We start from the raw sequence: 22,168 nt of genomic DNA, 5'->3' as shown, positions 1-22,168 counted from the left end.
CCTTCGTCCTGGGAGGTCGGAACCAGAATGACCGATGTCTCCAGGTTTAGAGATAAGGGAACAGGCTGTAGAGCTGGTTGGAGCGCAGTCCCGGAGGATTCTGGGCTTTTCTCCCCTTAAGCTGCAGAGCCAGGCCTCTGGGAAATGGTGCACAGGGGACGTGAGAAGGGGGCAAGCACACCCCTGGCAGCTACCTGGGCAAAGGGCCCTTCCTTCTCATTTACATCTCCCAGGGCCCACAAGCTAGCGTTTACACACCACAGGGGCTCCAGGAATAGTGTGACTGGCTACTCGAGGCAGGAAAAGAGGAAGGACAGCACAAGGGTACCAAGGCATCATGGGGGTTGTGAACCTTCAGCCGCAGAACTAGGGTTTGTGTCTAGGCTCCAGGGCTCACTGGCTGAGTAATCCGCTGGGGTTTCTGTTGACCTCATCCCCAGAATGGAGAAGGCACACCCAGCTCTGGAGCTGCTATCTGGACTAAATGAGACGAGGAATGCAAACACTGCAAACGGCGATGCGTCAAGTTGGATCTTGCTGACCCTGAGGTTCAGGAGGTCGCCAGAGATGAGAGCACACAGAGAAGGAAGCTCCTCTTTCAAGGCCCTCGCCCTCCTGCCCCAGGCGGGTGAGTAGTGTGTCGGGAGGGAACGGCAAGCTATGTTAGGGCGACAAGATGTCTAGGCAGTGGTCGGCAAACTGCTGCTCGATAGCCACATGTGGCTCTTGGGCCCCTTGAGTGTGGCTCTTCCACAAAATACCACATGCGGGCATGCATGTACAGTGCGATTAAAATTCTGTGGCCCATGCGCAAAAGTCGGTTTTCAGCTCTCAAAAGAAATTTTAATTGTTGTACTGTTGATATTTGGCGCTGCTGACGAATGAGTTTGCCGACCACTGGTCTAGGGCACGTGTTCTGTCTCTATGCATTCTACAAGTTCCTCGTTGTGAGATGAATGAGAAGGGAAAATGGGGAGGACAATCATTAGGCATCTTGAAGCTCCCTCCCAGCCTCAGTCTTAAATGATTTCAGATTATGTCTTCACAAAGAGTCAACTGGTACCACTGCTTCTCTCTGCTTCCCTCTTCCGTGCCACTCTTTGGCTCTCTGCTGGGCTGAGGGGTAAATATGGATGACTCTGGCTCACATGGTCATGTCAGGGGAGGTGGTAGTGGCTGTCGTCAAGTCACCCAAATTCACCACAGAGACAGGGCACAAGGGCACTCCTGTGGCTGATTCAGGGGCCTGGACTGACCTACCCATGCGGTCCCCAGAGGAGGCCAAGAGGCCAGGCTTAGCAGGCCCACCAGAAGGTTGGACTGACTACCTCTCCCACCTGCTGGGGCCCCTGGAAAACGCCAACCTGGGACAGAGGCGAAAGGATGCCCAGGATGGCTAGCAGAGTGGTCAGCAAACTGTGGCTCGCAAGCCACATGCAGCTCTTTGGCCCCTCGAGTGAGAGTGTGGCTCTTCCACAAAATACCATGGCCTGGGCGAGTCTATTTTGAAGAAGTGCGTTAGAAGAAGCTTAAGTTTAAAACAATGTGGCTCTCCAAAGAAATTTCAATCGTTGTACTGTTGCTATTTGGCTCTGTTGACCAATGAGTTTGCCGACCACTGGGCTAGCATGTCTTAAGTAGCCACGCTCGGCCAAGCAACCACGCTAAAAGACGAACACATCTGACCTCACTTCATGTTCAAAGCACCCTGCCAGGTGGGAATCTTCCTTCTCATTTCACAGTCGAAGAACCCAGAGCTCAACAAGGCCAACCACTTTCCCCAGCACTATCTTCCTGGTAGGTGGCAAAGGCAGGGCTTGAACCAACATCGTCTGGTTCCAAGGTCCATTTTCTTCCCATTACACATGCTGCTCAGAGCAAACAGCCCACGGTCGGAGCTACAAATAAAACACCGCACCTCCTACGGAGGCACTAAATCAGCGCGAGGAGAGGCTGGCAGGGAGCAGATCTTTATCGAGACACTTGAGGAGCCAGAGAAATACCTCCGCCTCCTCCCAGCCTGAGGGTTGGCTGTGTCTGTAAGACGAGAAACATTTTTGGGGGTGGGGGGTAGGGAAAGGGGGGTGCAATCTCAAGCTAAAATCCCCACCCACACCAAAACAAACTGGAAGGCAAACTGGGGCCTCAAGGACTCGCCTCCCTGGCCTGTGTGTGTCTGTGGGCAGGTGAGCCTGTGTGGGGAAGAAGGAAAGAAGCAAGCAGAAAAGGGAAAGTAATATCATTTTTCAGACGCAGTGGTGTTTACCAGGTAGAGTCTCTTCCCAAATTTATGTTCCTCCCTCACACACTTAGTTTACGGTTTCTCCTTCCTGACCTTGTGTGGAGGGAAGCACAGACTCTGGGGCCAGCACAACTAGGTCTGCTTTCCAAATCCACACCTACTGAGCCGCCCAATAGACTCGTAGTGCATGAATGAATGGGAGGATAACCGAACCTCCCTGAGCCTCAGTTTTCTCATCTGGAACAATAAACAGCCATGGTACCTGCGCTGAAGGGCTGTTTTGAGGATTAAATAACATTGATTGAGCATCAACTCTGTGCCTACCACCGAGTTGATGCCCAATCCATGTTTCTCGATTCGATCAGTTTCTACTCTTCAGTACTGTTGGCACTTGGGCAGGGCACTTTTTTGGTGTTGGGGGATGTTCTAATATTATAGGATGTTGGGAAGCATCCTCAGTCTCTATCCACCGAATGCCAGTACCATCTCCTCCCTCCAAACAGAACATTCAAAAATGTCTCCAGACATTGCCAAAGGTCCACAGAATTGCCCTCACTGGAAAATACCGGCTTCATGTAAGTAATGGTGATGTTGGCAGCAAGCAATATATTTGAAAGCACAGAGTAGGCCCTGGTGGTAACATGTATTTTTTTGAATGAGGGAGTGAAGGTGTGAACGCACACAGTAAGTACTAACAGGTGGAGTTCTGCATCGTCAAGCCTTGGAGTCAGGAGCGGTACAGTCTACTCTGTGCTGGACTCTAGGCAGTTGATGGAATCAGCAGGGACTGGGAAGGGCATCACCCAGTGGGCCCCCTGGCCCCCCTCAACCCCCGTCTCTGCTGCCAGGTGTGTTTTGGCACAGACCTGGCATCTGCTGAGAGTTGGAGACAGAGCACGGACAGGTGAGTGCGGCTGAGCGCTAAGGAGGCTGAAGGCATTTTCCCTCTGGGAAAGGCAGTCCCACGGGATTTGCCTGCAGCAATGAGGGCCTGAATTTCAGAGTAAGAGATGTGATTGCTCTAATCACAAACGCTCCTCCCAGGAACCTCCTTCATGCCCAGGGCCAGTCAGGGACACTGGGTGGAAGCCCGAAGTCCCGCTCCACCTGGAGACACAGCATACAACTGCAAGGCACTTCGACTCACAGTAAGAAGGTACCTTACAGCTGGGCAGAGAGGTGGCTCCTGTCCCAGGATATTTTCCACCTCCCACCCCCTCTCCCCCCTCCTTTCTTTTTCTTTCTTTCTTTCTTTTTTTTTTTTAAACAATTACTGAATGTCTGCTCTATTAGCTGGTAAAATGGGCAGAGAGATGAGAAGCACAGCCCCTATCCTAAAATTACTGCGTGCACCGAGGGACAGAGAAAGGAAAGGGGAAATTATAATAATCATAGCTCTCATTTTCTGAGCTCTTAGTCTATTTTGGAAACTGATCTATGTGCTTTATATGCTTTGTCCCTCACAACATCTGCTTTGTCCCTCACAACAAGCCTGGGAGGCGGAAACCGTTATTTCCAATTTTCAGGTGAAGAAACAGGGACAGAAAGGTGAAGCGATTCTTACTGCATCACCCAGATTTCAAGGGGCAGCATCGGGAGTGGAGCCCAGGGCACTTTGGTTCCTGGGCCTGGACCCTTCTGAGCCACTTTGCTCTTCTGCTCTGGTACTCATGTGATGGGCGCTAAGAAGCACATCTCGGGGGGCTTCCTGGAGGAGGCATACCCCAGAACCTTGAAGATGAGACGTGATAGCTGGGCAAGGGGACGGGAGAAGTGTTTCCAGTCTGAGAGAACAACACATGCAAAGTTCGAGGTGAGGAGCACAGAGACCCCTCAAGGTTCCATGGGACAATTCTTACCCTCCCAGGTGAGCCCCCTCTCCTGGCCTCCTGACTGATAGGACTACTACTGCTTGCCCCCTTCTCTCTCTCTCTAAAAAAAAAATATATATATACATACATACATACATATGGGTTTGTCTGAAAGAGGATGACACGCTGGGCCTGTCTGGCTCTCCTGTGGTGTGTCTCTCTGGACACTCACGGGGGGCCCCCCAGTTGGCCTCCTTTGCCCGCCGTGCTGTCTGACTGAAAGGCTGGGAGGGACCCGGGCTCGGCCTCCCACAGGTGTGTCTTCCACACCGCTCCTCCACGTGCCGGATCCGCTCTCCCCCTCCGCCCCCTGGCTCACCTCCTGGCCCTGATCTGGGTTGTTTCAGCATCGCCTTGTTCTGCTGACACCAGGCGGGGGGGCGGGGGTGGGAGTGTGTGCATGTGTGTGTGGCAGGTGGTGATTATGATGTATGCGTGCCTGTTACAAGGGGTACACACCACATGGGAGTCAGACCGGCCCAGCATTTCATCATCTTTCGTTCAAACCCTTGATTTCAGAGGGGAAGGGGGAGAGAGAGAGAGAGAGAGAGAGAGAGAGAGAGAGAGAGAGAGAGAGAGAGAGAGAGGAGAAAGAAAGGAGAGAGAGAGAGAGAGAGAGAGAGAGAGAGAGAGAGAGAGAGAGAGAGAAGCATCAATGATGAGAGAGAATTGTTGATGGGCTGCCTTCTGCTTACTCACCCCCCACCACCACCACAATGAGCCTGCAAATGGGCATGTGCCCTGACTGGGAATTGAACCATGACCTCCAGGTTCATAGATTAATGCTCAACCACTAAGCATGCCGCCGGCCAAACCTTTTTTTTTTTTTTTTTTTAGCAACAACAAAATAATTCTACTTATTACCCCACTTATATAGGGAGGGTGGAATTGGGGAATTAGACTGGTCACCCTAGAGCTCAGAGGCACGCTGCCTAAAAACTTGTCTAAAAACCACTAGACAAAGGGTCTTCACACTCGAGGGTTGTAGACAGCTTTGAGAATGTGACGACGGCAATGCTATCTCCCCACAGAAATCAGAGATCTACAAATGTCTGCGCAGCACTTTTCTCCGGATCACAGACCCCTGGATCCTGGCATCAGGTGAAAAACCCTGTGCTCTTAGCTTCGGCCATATCTCCCTGCTGGGTCTCCCTGCCCCGCTGACTGCCAGGGAGAGATGTAAGCTGTCGGTGGCTGCAGACAGTCAGTGACGAAATCCAGACTGTCCCGGCATTGCTTCGTCTGCCCCGAGAGAGCAGAGGCCTAGGGTTTGGAAAGCTTGACCTTCTTGGGTTCAGATTTCTATGCTGAAAGCATTGGTGTGAACACTGTTCCCACACGGCCAACCCTAGAGGACCTGGGGGGTCAGAGAGGGTCTGTGCCTCAGTTTCCTCACTAGCCTAATGCTTGGGCAAGGGTTAGAAGAGACAAAAGAGGGCATCCAGGTTCCAATTTAGTGCCATTCCTGGGGAGTCATGGGTAAAGCATTTGATCCCTCCGGCTAGCTTCCTCATCCACAAGTTCACGGCCGTGGTTGTTAGGGTGACTAGATGAGCTCAAAATGGTGAGATATACATGGAAGCGCTTCATGTACCCAAACCACTGAACAAGCTAGCGGATGGCATTATTATCTTGGCGTTCAGAGACTGCCTAGGACAGTGGTCGGCAAACTCATTAGTCAACAGAGCCAAGTAGCAACAGTACAATGATTGAAATTTCTTTTGAGAGCCAATTTTTTAAAACTTAAACTTCTTCTAACGCCACTTCTTTAAAATAGACTCGCCCAGGCCATGGTATTTTATGGAAGAGCCACACTCAAAGGGCCAAAAGAGCCACATGTGGCTGGCGAGCCGCAGTTTGCCGACGACAGGACTAGGAGATGCACCAAGAGAATTGCCTTCCAGACCCGCAACCTGGGAAGCTGATGGAGACCACTTTTACTCAACAAGGTCAAGTTGTGGCTCAAGATATAAAATAATTTGTTCAGGCCAAAACCAGTTTGGCTCAGTGGTAGAGCTTCAGTCTGTGGACTGAAAGGTCCCAGGTTTGATTCCGGTCAAGGGCATGTACCTTGGTTGCGGGCACATCCCCAGTAGGGGGTGTACAAAAGATCAATGATTCTCTCTTATCGATGTTTCTAACTCTCTATCCGTCTCCCTTCCTCTCTGTAAAAAATCAATAAAATATATTTTAAAAAATAATTTGTTCAGAGTCATCCATTGATTAATCCTAGGGGTCGTGGGGGACGTCATCGCGTAGGGTTCGAGGCTCTAGAAAATCCCAGCAGCACCCAGTGGCCCTGAGCCGTCCATCCCGCTGTCTAAGCCTCCCCCTCCCACCCCTCAGACAAGGACAGAGACCCTGGGGACTTGCTCCTGGTCCTTTGTGCTCAGGTTGGGGCGCTTCTCTCCTCCGATATGCAAATCAGCTCCCAGACTCGCAGTGATGGGAGGGCGAGAAGGTTCTCCTTTGGGTCTGCCTGCCGTTCCAGAGCTGATCTGGGGGCAAAGACTCAGTGGAAACGGCCCACCTCCACCCAGTCACCGAAGCGCCCTGTGCAGCCGACATACGTGTTTTATGCAGCGTTCCGCCGGCGGCCGGCGCCCGCCTGTATGTGTATGAGATTAAAGCCTAGCGCTCAATAAATAATTTAGCAGCTCACCGCAAAAAAACACACACGCAGCATAATAGCTACCATCTCCAGCGGTCTGATGTGTACAGACATTGCCAAGGCACGCCACTTTCATCTGTGTGTTTCCGTTAGATGGGGGGTCCAAAACCGAGAAGGAGGAGACGGGGCATCACCCCATCCTCTGCGTGCCTCCTGCCCCTAAGATGAGGCCGATGAGAAGGGAAACTGGTCAACGCACTCATGATTCAGGGCCTCGCTGGCTGCCCTGCACCTCCCGCCCCCTGCTTTGCTCTGGTCTCTGCTTCCGGTGGCTGTCTGTGCGTGCGGGAAGAATCTGAAACCTCCACTGGACCAGTTATCCACTCAAAATTTGGTTTTCTTCTCCCAGGGGTGCCCTTGGGGAGCAAAGTCAGGTCCAGGTGCTGTCACGAGTGCCTTGCTCGTGGCTGCAGCGTAAAAGCAAAAATAAAATTTAAAAAATATCACTGCCACCGCCACCAGAGCCCTGGCTGTAGTTTTAATAAACCAGCAGAAGCGGTGACTGATTGGTAAGGCTTGGCCCTGGGCATGACAGAGGGGGAACATGTTGGAGAGGGGAGGAGGGAGAGGCTGGATCGCTGTTACAGGGAGGGAGGGTGTGAGAAGGCAGAGACACTTCAGGGAAGTTCCTCCAAATTCTAGAAGCATCAATGGCAGAGGAGTGGCGATCTATGCAGCACCATGAGCTCCCAGGAGAAGACAAAGTCAAAGGGAACCGTCCTCTCCCCACTGGGAAGTGCCCTGGTCCTGGTTACTGTTAGGGGACAGGTGGCTTCCCTGGGGGAGCCTGGCACAAGAGAATGAGAGATTTCCCTCTAGCTTTCGGGGAAATCTAGAAGGGTGGCATGGCATCCACTTCTGCACTAGCCCTTGAGTCTCCTGTAGGTGGCATCTACTCCGTATCCACCGGCCACTGGGCTTGTGGGGACACCACTAAGCTCACCCCAGGCGCACCCTCCCCCCCCCCCCCCACACACACACACACTCCTCCTTTGCACCTCCTTGGCCTTGGTTGCATTTATTGCCAGTGACTATGGTTTATCTCCCGTTGTTTATGGCCTGGGACAGGCCGCCTACAAATAGCTCCCCAAAGAGTGGAGAAATGCAGGCATCTGCCATTCTGGGCAGCTCTTCCCAGAAATGAAAAGGACAGTCATAAAAGGTTGCGTTGGGGGGAGGGGTGGGGGGTGGGTCACGCATCATAAAAAGCGTAATGGACGAATGCAAAATGCACAGACTGGCTGCAGCCCAGGGGTGTCTGCTGAGCTCGGACATAAATATTGGGGAGGCACCAAGGAGACAGATTTTTTATTTCTTTTGATTTGATGGTGAGGGGAGGTTGGGCATGTTTTCCCCCTCTATTTCTCTATGGTCATTCCTCTGGGGATACCACCTCTCTGCCTGAGACAGAAGCTACTCCATATTTTACAGCTTCTAGAGCGGTTAGACTCTTGGAAAGACTGGAGGTGCAGGAGGGTTTGTGGGTGCATCACATTACCTCGCAGGGCGAGTCAATTTCGGAGTTTTGCTTGGATCACCCAAGATTTTGCAGATAACAAAAGAACAGCAGCGGGTGAGGATAATTATGTTACATGTGTGCTCCGATGCACGAATGAGTAACTACGCACTTGCCCAACATCAGGCTAATTTCCAACATTAAGAGGACTGAATTATGTTCTCCACTTAGTGGGAATTAAAACAGCAGCTTTACCAACAATAACTCAACAACAGTCTCCATCTTGCTCAACTCCAGGTATGGAGAGCAGAACAGTTGTTTGGTAATTAATGAAACATTCAAGTGGAGGGCTCATCCACACACATCTTTTCCTTCTAGCATTTTCTGTGGTGGAGCATCGACATTCTCTGGTGGATGGTGGCAGTCGGCCAATCGCCACATGTCCACACATTTGCCTTGAAGTGTGTGCACTTCGGTAGAATGGGTGACGGTGCAGGGTAGGTCAGGGGCAGAAGGCAGAGGGAATGCAAGTCATGAATAACAAGGGCCTCCATTCTGGGGGACGCGAGGATGCTCTCGCCCCTGTCTCCATATGCCCAAAGCCCTCAGTGCTAGAGGTCTGGGCCCTGAGCTCAGAGGGTGAATTCAGTTCACCCAAGACCATGAGCTGCCTGAGTCTAAACAGAAAGTACGGTGCCTACAGTAGGACAAGAAGCCCCTCGTTCCATCTTTCAGTTGGTGGGGAGAAAAAGCCTAAAGGCATTGGAAATCCATGCTTCCGTTCACTCGTGTTTTTAAAGAGTTCATTTTCCTGTGCTGTCTCCATGATGGGAGGGAACTAACGTGGCATTCCTCTGAATGCCATGGGTACCAAGAGCTAGGCTGTAGCCCTTTCTATCTGGGTATATGTGAAAGGACAAAGAGAAGGGGATAGGGAGTGTTATTAGGTATAGAAGGCCTATGAGGAGAAATTCAGATAGAATAAGGTCGAAGTCTTATAAAGTAGCTATAATTACCCCTATTTTAAAAATGACAATTCCAAACTCTAAGCTTCCAAGTGGGGGGAGTAACTTAGCCAGGGTCTCATCCTTAACCAATACTCGTAGTAAAATTAGGACTTGAACTCATACCATTGTCTTCTCGCAATGACTTAAACATATGAAGGGGGGGTGGGGGGATCAATAAATGATGATTTGGAGGAAAAATTATTTCCAGTCTGCAGGTCAAAGAGCAGGGAACAAAGAGCATGCCTTATGCCCACTGGTGTGTATTATTCTTCCAAGTGATGGAGTGGTGGGAGGGGGGTGGCCACCACATGTGCCATTGGGAAAGTGTTAGAGAACCTTGTGTGCACGGTGACACCTGATTCCTCAAATTGGGGGTGAATGGCGGGGGGGGGGGGGTGTCGAGAGTCTCCAACACTGAACTGGGGGCCTGATGATAAAAGACTGGGCTCCCCAGTCAACAAATGCTGCCCATTTGCCTAGAGAAGCATCTCGCCCTGAGAGAGATCTCATCCTTCCCACCAGGTGTAGCGCAGGCTCTTTCATGCTCCAAGCCAACCTGTGCTTTGTGGCCCGGAGCCCTCTGGGTGGGGGGGTCCTTGGAATCACAGTTGTGAGCAGGGGTCTTGCCGAATCATCTACCCAGGATGGAGGCCCCAATGGGCTCAGCCCCGTTCAACCAACCTCAGGGCGTAAAGAGATGTTCCTCTCTCCCGAGTTGGCGCATTGCCACCTCAGTCTGAGAAAGCAGCTGCCCAAGCAACTGCATCTCATCTCTTAGGTGTAGCTGGCTAGCGTCAGGTTAGATCAGTGGTCGGCAAACTCATTAGTCAACAGAGCCAAATATCAACAGTACAACCATTGACATTTCTTTAGAGAGCCACATTTTTTAAAATATATTTTTATTGATTTTTTACAGAGAGGAAAGGGAGATAGAGAGCTAGAAACATCGATGAGAAACATCGACCAGCTGCCTCCTGTACACCCCCTACCTACCGGGGATGTGTCCGCAACATGCCCTTGACCGGAATCGAACCTGGGACCTTTCAGTCCGCAGACCGACGCTCTACTACTGAGCCAAACCGGCTTCGGCAAGAGAGCCACATTTTTTAAACTTAAAACTTTTTCTAACGCCACTTCTTCAACATAGACTCACCCAGGCCGTGGTGTTTTGTGGAAGGGCCACACTCAAGGGGCCAAAGAGCTGCCTGTGGCTCGCGAGCCGCAGTTTGCCGACCATGTGGTTAGACTCAAGAGAGCCCTCCCTTCCTGGCGGTGAGATGCCCGAGGCCTGACCATGAGCGGCCAGCACTGGCTCTGGCCTACCGGATCCTAAAGACTTTAAAGAGCATGAGAGATGCCTAATTGCTGGCCAGGCGGGAGCCTTCCCTCCAGCCTCACCTTTGCCCGCTGGTATTTTAGCGAAGGCCCGATACCGGGAGAGAATGCATAATTTCCACATCGTTCCTGGCAAACCCCAGGTGCGCCCCATTAGCGGTGTCCCGAGGATGCCATTTTCCATCAGGAATAAGACGCAAGCCTCGTCCTAGCGCTTAGCTCAGGGCCCTATTAATAGCCACCCTAATTATATGGCTGAAAATTTAATTCATCGCAATGATTAGTGTCAGAATCAGAGGCATCAGGCATCAATATTGATGGAGTTGCGTAAGCCCATAAACAGAGAACAAGCATTCCGGCTTTTCTCCCCACCACCCTCCCCGAAGCGGCTTGCTGTTAACTATTGCATTAATGTCTCTTCCCATCCTGCCAGGCGAAAACGACTCCACTGCTCCGTGTCCCCCCTCCTCGGCCCCGCCAGCTCTGAATGGGTATGACTGGCACACAAAGGATCCCAGACAGGCGTCTTTGAAGAAGAGCCCTAGGCCTCCGGGGGATGCTCGGGCGATGGGGCAGGCCCCACGCTTGACACAGCAGCTTCTGGCCTCGTCAGCAGCGCCCCTTTGTCTCCCTTTCAGAAGGCTCTGGGCAGACAATGCTGCCTGGAGAAAGGGGAGTCAGCTGGGACCGTGTGTGGCACAAAAGGCTGCCACCCCATGCATTGTGGCCGGGCCGAGATGGGTGGGGAGGTGGAGGGGGGGAGGCCCGAGGGGAGCGACACAAGGCAGCGTGTGCCAGGTGACAGCTGCCGTGTCCTGAGGTTTCCAGGGCATCTTTGCTGGGAAGAGCACCGAGCGTGAGCCCGTCTACTCTTCTCTCAGCATCCCCCCGGTAGCTCTCTGTAAGGGCACACGGGGGGTTGTGGATGGACAAATAGAATCTTCGAGAAGGCCAATGGAACGCGAAGCACAGGTCTGGGGTCAGAAAGATCTGGATTCAAATCCGAGCTCTTCACTCGGGAGCAATGGCTCTCTGGCAAGTTACCTAGCTTTGAGCTAGGTTTGCTCATCTGGGAAATGGGCAAAATAGTAATCCTTCTCTAATAAGCACAATGAGAGGTGTTACGGAACAAAAACCAAACTACTTACCCCAGGGTTTAGCACAGAGGAAGTACTTAATTTTAAAAAAATATATATTTAATTGATTTTTTTACAAAAAGGAAGAGAGATGGATAGAGAGTTAAAAACATCTATGAGAGAGAATCATCGATCAGCTGCCTCTTACACACCCCCTACTGGGGATGTGCCCACAACCAAGGTACATGCCCTTGACTGGAATCGAACCTGGGACCCTTCAGTTCGCATGCCAACGCTCTATCCACTGAGCCAAACTGTTTTCGGCGGAAGTGCTTACTTTGTAATAGACCCCTCATGTCCCCCCAAAAGTGGCATGCCTAGAGAGAGAGAGAACTACCATGTACGGCTTGAGATTCAGTGCTAGGATTTGCCAAAACTTTTTAGTCCCAAAGCAAGGGTTTTGTGGTTCAATAGGCCTTTTTGCTGGCCAGGCTCTAATACAATTCCTGATGCATGTGGGTGAGGGCTCAGGGAGGGCTGGTCACCCCTGAGCAAGGCAGCCTGACCATGGCTGGGATAGGACGCCAATGAGACTCTTGCCCTGGATAGGGAGATCCGGGGACCAATTTTAGGTCCCGCTTAGGGAATGCTCGCATGCCAGGGAGAGGCAGAGGTTAGTCTGATGATTCCTACATAGGAGTGTTCTTCCCTTTGATGGTGAGAGAAGGGCCCAAAACATGGCCATCTGAAGACCCGGATTTTAGTCCTGCTCCCGCTGCTAAGCATCGCGGCGATTCTGTGCAGATCACTTAGCCTTTCTGGGACTCAGCGGTCTTACCCAAAACATAGAAGACACATCTCAACTGCCTAAAGCCTGTAGGCTGGACCAGCTCTCTGAGGTCCTTTCTAGTTACAAAATCAGAGGAAGATTCTGATAGAGATAAGAGTCCCCTTCCTCTGCAGTTGGGGGGGGGGGATCCCCGAACTCTCTTCAGGGTCCCAGTTCCATGGCCTTCCCCCCTTCCTTGCCTGTGTGCTCTCACCCACCGTGACAGTAAAGCGTGAGAATTCCAGATTTGTTACTAGCCCCCGTGGGGACATCCAACTAGGGGCAGTAGCCACTGAAACAGAAAACCAGAATGTGTTATCCAAGCGCTGGCTGATTGGGACAAGGCCAGAGGCACCAGCTTCTATGTTCGGCCGCACCTTGCAGCCCAGAACCCTTCCTGGAAGCTGAGACCAGGAGAGGGACAGAATCCCAAGAAGAGACTCTGAGGGCCAGACCTTAGTCGACCCTCCCCACCTGCACCTCTGCACCTGCTTCTCTGGGCAGGAGAACACGTGATAACAAGAAACAAAGAGACGTTCAAGTACCAGTAGCTGCACGCTTTCAGCTCTGCCACCTCGGCACTCTACAAGTGTGTGCTGGGCCCAACTCCACCTGAAATATATTTGTAGCTCTGGTTCCAGTTCCCACATGTTCTTCCCCTTATTTCCCCTGCGGCTCCGAGGAAGTCCACAATCCGAGTTTCGGTATGAGTGTGTGCAGCAGAGCGGAGAACCATCCCAACCCTTCCTGTCCATTCAGAACGCCGTGGGATTAATGATGTCACAGAAACCCAGGGAGTCTGGCCGGGCCCTCGGAAGAAAAGCAAGACAATGGGGTAGGAGGGGCAGGAGCAATCCGAGCGAGAGTCATGCTCTTGGTGAGAGAGCTAACAGCAGCAATGCCTGCTCTTGACGAAGCACTGACCATGCACCAGCCTCTGCAGAAGCCTCGCACCTCCCCTGTCTGACGTGCATAGCAATCTCACAAGGCAGCCCAGCTGAGGAAACACAAGTCTCCCAAGATCACGCCGTTACCTGGGACAGAGCTAGCTGTACGGCACTAGGGCATTCTGGTTGCCTTGGGAGTGTGCAAAGGGCACAGAAGGGTTCTGTTTTCCTCTGTCTGTAAAGTCACAGGAGCAAACCACTTCCCCAGCCCTGCCCTGGGGAGGGGCCAGCACGTATGGGGAGAGGGCTGGGGGGGGGGGGGGCTCGGCAAGCTCTCCCTGGTGACGGAGGCAGCTGGTGCCAGCGTCCAGCAGGAGTAGATTAGTTCGGCTCAGCTGCTCTAGTCTCCGCAGTACTTTTTCCCATGACTCAGGGCTCGGGGCAGGGGGCAGGGTTCTCTTCCTCCATCTGACCTTGCAAGCATGTCACTGCAAAGGCAGCTGATATGACAGCTCCACTTCCCCAGGGAGCCAGCGGAGAGTGGGCTTGGGGGGGGGGGGCACAACTCAAAGATGCTAGTGATAATCATGAAAAGCACTTTTGTGCTTGCTTTCATTTAGTTCTTACAATAACCATGCAAAGTGTTCGTTACTGCCCACTCCACAGGAGGAAAATACACAGGCTCGCGAGTTAAGGAGCCAACGGCAGCGATATTTAAGTTCCTATCCACTCTTCACAGGAATTAGTTCCTTCTGCTCTATGTTCCCATTAGCGCTAATTATTTTCTAAGCATACTGTAGGTTTATGGTTGTTGTTTTTGTCTGTCTTCCCACATTAAGATATACTCTTCATTAGGAAAGGCAGTTTTGACTGTTTTGCTCACTACTTAAGCCCAACAAATGGCACATAGTAGGTGTTCAATAAATTTGTTCAAAAAATTGCCCAATAAACTTGCATTCCATAATGAATTATTTCATTACAATCTCATGAGGCAGGTAGTGTAATTGTCCTCCTTTTACACCTGAGGACACTGAATCTGAGAGGCCCCCCAGCTAGGAGGTCTGAGTGAGGAAGGCATCCTGAGCTCATATACTTCTTTGTTACGGAAATCGATTCCTACTGCGAGGCAGAGGACTGGACTCCTGGTCTTCCAAGGTCCCTTCCAGCCCTGCTCCACAGGCAGGTGGGTGAGTCTCCCTGGCCTGAAAGGATGTGCATCTATGTGGTTGGCGTTTTCCTGAAGCTGAGCGCCTGTAACATTAGCACCCTGGCCTCTTGGAAACTCCGCGCAGCCTATGTGGGTCACCTGGATTCCGTAAGCTCCCCCTCCCTCCACCTGCCCTGCGATGCAGCTCTGAGCTCCAAGGGGCAAACCCTTGGATGAGAAGCAGCCTGCTGCGCACACAGCCCGATGCCTCCTACAGGGACTGTCCGAGATTGAGGCATAGGAAGAAGCTGCACAAAAAGGTGCAAAAAAATAAACGAGTCTTCGGTTTCTCCCGTTCAGCCCGGCTCTGGGAGATCAGGGCCTCCTCCCCCTGGGGTCAGCTGGGCTCTGCACAGAAACCCACACCCCGTCTCTACACCTGTCATGTGGCGCGGGGCGGGGGGGGGGGGGACACGACGACTCTGTAAATACGCCTCCTTCCCTGTGCCAACCAAATGCTGCCTTTCCCAGCTTTCAGAAGACCAGTTCTCCGGACTCAAGAGGGCTATAAAACAACAAAACAAACAGCAAGTTTGGCGGCGGGAGTCTGGGCAGGGAGCCAGACTCATTCCTAGGGCTGCCGTGGTGAGTTTCGAGCCACCACCGGCCTCGGCCACGCAGGCTCCGGGGAAGGAGAGAGGGTGTCGGCCCCTGACCCCAGCTCCCCCAGCCCCAGTCCTGCGGAGGTGCCCAGGGAGTTAGGGCATCCGATCAGTAGTGCCAGGTCTCGGGAGAGCCAGAAGGTCTCCTGGAAATGGAGCCGCAGCCCTGGCTGTTTACAGGATCCAGGGTTCACGCGGAGAGACGGGAGTGAATCATTTCCACTCCGAGGAATGAGTGGCTATTGTTTGGTGGGGCTGGCACCGAGGGCAAGGCGTGTTTCTCAGCATTGCATCCAACTCGGCCTGGTGTGTCTGCCAAGACAGCTCCACCCCAGGAGGGAGCCAAGTCAAAGGTTAGGCACTTCCCTGGGTGTTCTGGGAGGAAGTCTAATTGCCAGTGTCAACATTGCCCGTGGAGGGGCCCTAGAACCCTGGGCGCGATGCTGAATGTGTCTGTGGCTCGGTTTTGCACATCTGTAAAATGGGGATGGGCACTGCACTTTACAGCAGTATTTGTGGAAGACAGAAAGGACCATGAAAAGCTTGTAAGTAATAAAAGTTATGGAGTAACTCTGGGGCCTGGGGCAGTTAGTAAATACTTTGGTGTTCTCAATGGATTCTTTCCAGAGCCTAAAACGCTACTACCAGAAGCTCACCCTGTTCCTGGCTTTGCTTAGCAAATTGTTGGTGAGATCACAAAGAGAAGAATAGGACTGGGACCTCAGGGCTTCCTGCAGGCTGAGGATTCTGAGGACTGGAGACCTTGGGCTGGTGGGGCCCTTAGGGAAAGGCAGAAAGAATGCGCCTCAAGAATTCCACAGGCATTTCTGCAGCTGGCTGTTAGCTCATGGGAAATAAGGTGGTGCCAAAGAGGCCACACCCCTCCCTACCTCCAACTGGAAAAGGGCTGTCTCTGTGGATTCTGGGAATGTCCAGGGGGCTGATGGGATAGAGGGGAGCGGTGGTCACCTGAGCCTTTGTACCTGTCTCCCTGCCTGGGTGAGGTAGATGCCACCCCCCCCCGCCCCCGTATATTGTTCTAGGGGTCTCAAGCAATGGTATAAATGCCCTCCCCTTTTCCCACCCCAGTTAACATTTCTGAGAGCACCTTCCCACCCTCCTCCAAGTGTTAACCAGCAAACTCTTTTCCTGTTACGAAGTTCTCTAGCTCCCCTAATTCCTCATCCCACCCCACCCCCCAACCCTCCCGCCTCCACCTGCTCTTCCTCCTCCCTGTCCAGCATATCCAACACACAATACGTCCTTCCTTTGCAAACCAGCCATGTCCACTCTTAGTATCTAATCTGTGTACATAGGAGTCTGGCAAGCAGAAAGCCCCTCCCCAAATTTGACATTCATTTAATGAGCACCTCATGTGTGAGAGATTCTGGATCTGACAGTGGGGATGGGTGATACAAATGTGAAAGGAGGGTCCCTGCCCTGAAGGATCTGTGAATCTCAAGAGAGGTGGACACATGTGTAGCTGCTCCTGTGTCAGATGCTGTCACAGCAAAACTACGTGCCACGAGGGACCTGAGGAAGGCGCAGCTCAGATGCTCCAAGGGAAGTCCCGTCACCAGCCCTGGAGCAGCAGGCAAGTTTCCAGTGCAGGTTCCAGTGGGGACAGAGCGAGGAGCCAACCCACTTCCTGCTGCTATGTGAGGCCCGGGGGCGGAGGAGGCCTGGACCGAGCCAGCCTTTCTAGCAGCTGCAGATGAAGAGAAGGAACCAGAGGGATTTGGGCCTGATAAGGAAGCAGGGAGGGAATCCTTCCCCGCAGGTCCTGGTGGCTGCTCTCAGCGGGCCCCTCCCTCCTCTGCCCCAGGGCCTATGCTTGCACCTGGCTGCTCCCTTCAACCAGGAAGTGGGATTAGATGAGGTTGTGGTTACCCCCCTACAGGAGCTGTGCCCACTGCTCTTGCTCCATCTGCTTCCGTGCTCGCACCCAGCACCTGTCCTCTGCCTCCCACAGCCTGCTCTTAGCCAGGAGGATGCCATCGCAGTGATCCTGCCCAGAACAGCCTGCTGTCGCTCCCCTGGCTCCTGCCGGGGCCTCCTGCCCTCGTCACCTTGGCAAAGCCGATCCCTGTGGGTGCCAAGCACCTACTCCTGGACCCTGAGGGGCTGGCTTTCCATGGCACTCCGAGACAAGCTCGAACCCAGCCGTGCCTTCAAAGCCCGCCCCCAGGGGGCCTTGGCCTCCCTCTGCTCCTGCCTCTGCCACGGCCTGCCCACCCCGTCACCCACTCGCACCGGCGGAGCAGAGAAACACCGAGGACAGGATCACAGGGTCATGTGGTCAGTGCAGGGGCCCCTCCACAGCTCCCCTGGTCCGTGACCATCCAGTCTCTGCTTGAATATTTCCGATGACTGGGAGCTCACTCCCTCTGGAGTCCACTCTTTCCATTATGGGACAGTTTGGCCACCAGAAACCTCTTCCTTTTTTTGAGTGGAAAGCTAATCTACTGTCACTCCCACTCAGTGGCCCTCTCCCACCCTCTGGGGACACAGCAAATAGATCTAATTCGTCCTTCATAGCTTAATGATTGAGCATGCAGTTTGTGAAACTCAACGATCAAGGTTCAAACCCTGGGTCTGCCATTCACTGGCTATGGGGCACTGGCTGCATTTCCTGACCTGCCTTGGCCTCCATTTCCTCATCTATAAAATGGAGATAATAATAGCACCTACTCCATGGAGTTACATACAGACTGAGTGAGTTAGTACATATATGCTCTTAGAATAGCACATGACACATGATATGTGCTCAGTAAATGACAGTCTCTGAACAAAATCGTCTCTTCCTTTTCTCTTCCTCGCTTCTTAACATCCTTCTAACAGTATGCATAGGGCAAGACTTCTGCCTCCTGCCAGCTCTTGTTTATCTCACACTTTAGTGGGCTTAAGGCCCCCTTACAGTATTATCTCCAACGTGGAGCCCCCACTTCTCATGACCCGGAAATTGTCTTTCTGCCAATTGTCTTTTCTGCAAAGACTAATTAACTTTGCTCCCCTGTATCACACAGTTGGCTCCTGTCAACGTTGTGGTCAGTGAAAATCCCAAGATCCTTCTCACATGCTTCTCTTAGGGGCTGGATCCTCTCGGCACTCTACCTCTGCCTTCGACTCCACCAAGTCCTCCAAGCTCCCCTGCGCACTCTATAGCACCCAAGGTCTAGAGTGCCCTTCTCTCATGCCCCCAGCTCATCCGTGGACCTGTCTCGGTCTTTATTTTATTTTATTTTTTTTATTTTTTTTTAAATATATTTTATTGATTTTTCACAGAGAGGAAAGGAAAGGGATAGATAGCTAGAAACATCGATGAGAGAGAATCATCCATCAGCTGCCTTCTGCACATCCCCCACTGGGGATGTGCCCGCAACCAATGTACATGCCCTTGACCGGAATCGAACCCGGGACCTTTCAGTCCGCAGACTGACGCTCTACCACTGAGCCAAACCGGTTTCGGCCTGTCTTGGTCTTTAACCAAAGCCTGGAGATGGTCCTCCCTGATAAGGCCTCCCAGGTTGGCCGCTCTATCGCAGAGGTGTTTCTGGAATGGTCCCATCCCCAGTGGTGAAGCTTCACCTGTCTTCTTATCACCTGCAAGCACTGACCCTTGGCCTGGGCACGCATTACTCATCTCCCATCTTGGCTTTGAGGATTTGCCCGTTTTCCTCCTGGTCCTTCTGCGTGTTTGTGGCTCAGAGGAAGTGGCCTCATGGTCATGCACTTGTCATGAGCCTCTGCTTCCTCTAAACTTCCCCTTTCGGGGACATCCTATTCCTGCGGGCTGCCGGGGATGAGTGCTGGGCAGTCTGGCAGACGCCTGCTCAGGCTGGGAAAGGGTGCATAGTTCTGACACAGCCCGCTTCCCTCCCCTCCCTACACTCTTAGCTAGTTATTTATTTATTTTTTATTTTTCCTTCCTGTGTTGAAAGAGCTATGGGGCCTGGACCATGGTAAGGTTTCCTGGGGACATTCCACGAATTCATCATGGGCCATTTCTCTGGAGCGGGATGGGTGGGTAAGTGGGAGCCCAGCGGGAGCCGGGGTGTGAGTCCCAGGTGCCTCAGAGGAGTGTGGGTGGAAAGGAAGGGCGCGCTGCACGGAGGAGAAAGAGGGGTATTATGAGCTCATAGACAGAGTCAAAGAAAGGCAAAGCGAGGAGCGAGAAGGAGCAGCCAACTTGCAGGTTGGAACAAGCTGAGGGCAGGCATACTCCCAGCCTTGCCCTTGAACCTGCTGACTGGCCTCCATAACGACTTGTCCGCCAGGGTTTGGAGAACTTTGCTCGCTTGGGTGTGTGGCTTGGAAAGATGCCCCGAGCAGCCCCTGCTGTGCGCTGTGCAAGACACACAGACACATGGGAAGGTCAACACAGGGTCCCTTTGAGTCTGGCTAGGTCATTCTTTCACTCAGTCCTCATCTGTCCACCAGCAAACACTAACTCCTTAACTCAGATCGAAGACCCAAAAGAGTGGAGGCACTAGCCCCTGGCTGACCCCTGCAGCCAGTCTGCGCCCAAAGGTTGTTCCCAGCATCCATCCCTGGGCTCTGTGGCTGCTTCTTTAAGTAAGAAATGGTGTCAACCTGGGTGTCAAGGTAAGAAGCAACTTGTCCTAGTCTCTAGGCTTGGACAAGCCACTTTTCTTCTCTGGGCCTCAGTTTCCCTGCTGAATCCTGAGAGTATTGGGCCAGGTGATCTCTAAGCTTCCTTAGAGGTCGGTTCTGTTTTTCAAAGCACTTTTCAGGACTGTCCCATGTGTGATCACAGAAGGGGGAAATTAGGGAAAAAGAAGGAAATAAACATGAACAAAGCATGGCCCCTGCTTTCAATAAAACTTTCAAGAGGATAAGGGAGACGGAGCTACATGAGTGATCCAGAACCCTGTGGCTACTGCTGGCCTTAGGAAGTCCTTGGGCGGCTTAGAAAAAGGTGGTCTCTTTGGGCAGAGAGACTAGTAAGAGCAGCCCCTCTGGAAGAATGTTTATACCCGCAGGAACATGGTTGGGAGAGCTGAGGATGGACTTCAGCTCCTATAGGCCCCTTGGCCCAAAGCCCCCTTGCAAGGAGCAGTCTACCCAACCGTATAGGAAGCTGCTGGGCAGGGAAGCAGCCAGCTAAGGAGTCCAAGCTGAACCTTGTCTGGTGGAATAAGTCACTTTTATGTTTTTGTTGATTTTTTTTTTTTTTTTTGAGAGAGAGGAGGGGAGGGGTAGAGAGAGATAGAAGCATCATCATCGATCAGCTGCCTCCTTGGAGCCTGCAACCCGGGCATGTGCCCTGACTGGGATTCCAACCATGACCTCCTGATTTATGGGTCGACACTGAGCCACACCGGCAGGCGGGATATATCACTGTTAAATCTTAATGGGATATCATAAGGCAATTCCTTTCTTCCCTCATTTTGGGAAAGCAGGGACCACACTCAGCCTCCCTTCCATGTGTCTAAAAGCCAAGCCAGGATCCAAGAGCAAGCATGGCACAGGGAAAGGTAAGAACCTCTGCCCAGAGCGAGAAAGGGCCAAAGGGCATTGTTCTCATGAGAACCACAAGAGGTCTGCAGGGTTCAGCACCTCGGCATACACCCACATACAGGCTGGTTGCTCTCACCTCCCCTGGCAGCAGATCAGATCAAGCAGGTCATGGAATTTCTTCCTCAGGCTCCCGCCCTGCACCCTCCTTCCCAAGTCACATCTCTCCCGGGCCCTAAATGGATTAGGAGGGAAGAGCTACAGGGGTGCTGTCAACATCAAGAAGGGGTGGAGGGCGTGGTGATGTTCCCCATGTGCCCTGATCCACAGGTAGGGGGAGAGCTGGAGAAAGGTGGCAAGAAGGTAAGTTTAGGGAAAGGATTAGCTGGGACCGGAAAGAATGTGGCCGCCGCAGTAATCCCACCTAATGAGCCAGACCGTGCTCGGTCTCCGCACCCAAGCACCAGACAAGCAGCTACAAGCTTGCTGCACACACGGCCGCCCACACTGTTAGCCCAGACGGGCCCGGCCCTCCCGCTGGCAGAGGTGCCCAGGGCAGGCAGAGGTTAAGATGTCTACTTCCTCCTGGAAGCTCAGGGCTCGGGGTGGGTGGGGGTGGAGGAGTGGAAAAGACTGTCATTTCGGAGAGAGGAGAGACAGAAGGATGGCGTCTTACCAGGCACCATGTGTCCTCGGAGGACAGCCCCACCACTTGCCCTGTTCTTAGAACTGAGATTCATCATCTGCTTCAACCAGATGTTCTGAACTCAACAAAATACCGTTAACCAGTACAATCAACTCTCCAGGACGGCCGTGGGGAGGAATCCGTGATGTTGGCGATTTATAATACAGAGAATCGAATAATCAAACCAGTTCTGCTCAGCTCAGAGATCAAGAGTGAAGTGTTTTTCTCCCTTAGGCAAACGCACCTTCCTAGCTCCCTGAAGTGTGGGCAATACGAAATGTGCTTGCGTTTCCTACCCGCCCATTGACTAATGGGTGGGGAAACAGCTAGGAGATAAGCCACAAAAATAACTCCGCTCTCCGACCCCGTCTGCCAAGAAAATCAGAGTTGCCTGTTTGTTCAGGCTCCACCGACAGCGACCTCACAGGAGGGGCTCCCAGCCGAGGCGCCAAAGGACCGCGAGCTCCCCGTCTCCTACCTTTTTCAGCTTGCCGCTCTTGGTCCCCACGAACACCACGCTGTAGCCGTTGTACACGTAGGAGGCCACAGATGTCATGCGGTCCCGGCTGGTGGTGTACAGGGTCAGGCCCTCCACCGGCGTGGACCCTCCGAGCGGCTGGTTGATGTCTAATCCACAGAAGTTGTCGTCGATGGGGACCGGCTGGAGGGAAGGGGAGGAAATGGGGGTGAACAACAGCAGAGTCACAGCCATCAGTCTATAGGTCACCCCCAACCCTCACCCCCAGCCCTAGGTCCGGGCTTCGGCAAAGTGTGACACGGGAGCAGGGCCCTTACACACGCTGCAAACAACACCTCACCAGC

The 22,168-nt window shown here is 52.7% G+C and overlaps 1 protein-coding gene across 1 annotated transcript in view; it reads right to left on the bottom strand.

Annotated features, from left to right (window-relative positions):
- The window catches only part of PLXNA2 (plexin A2), a 211,183-nt gene that overhangs the window by 158,853 nt on the left and 30,162 nt on the right, over positions 1-22,168 (bottom strand). The window contains exon 3 of the mRNA XM_084865273.1: positions 21,825-22,007. Coding sequence (XP_084721399.1) covers positions 21,825-22,007 — 183 coding nt within the window. The remainder of the gene's footprint in view (positions 1-21,824; positions 22,008-22,168) is intronic.

The sequence above is a fragment of the Pipistrellus hanaki genome, assembly GCF_964339955.1.
Source record: "Pipistrellus hanaki genome assembly, chromosome: 18".
Classification (NCBI taxonomy): Eukaryota; Metazoa; Chordata; class Mammalia; order Chiroptera; family Vespertilionidae; genus Pipistrellus; species Pipistrellus hanaki.
This window is presented reverse-complemented; position numbering and strand designations above follow the sequence as displayed.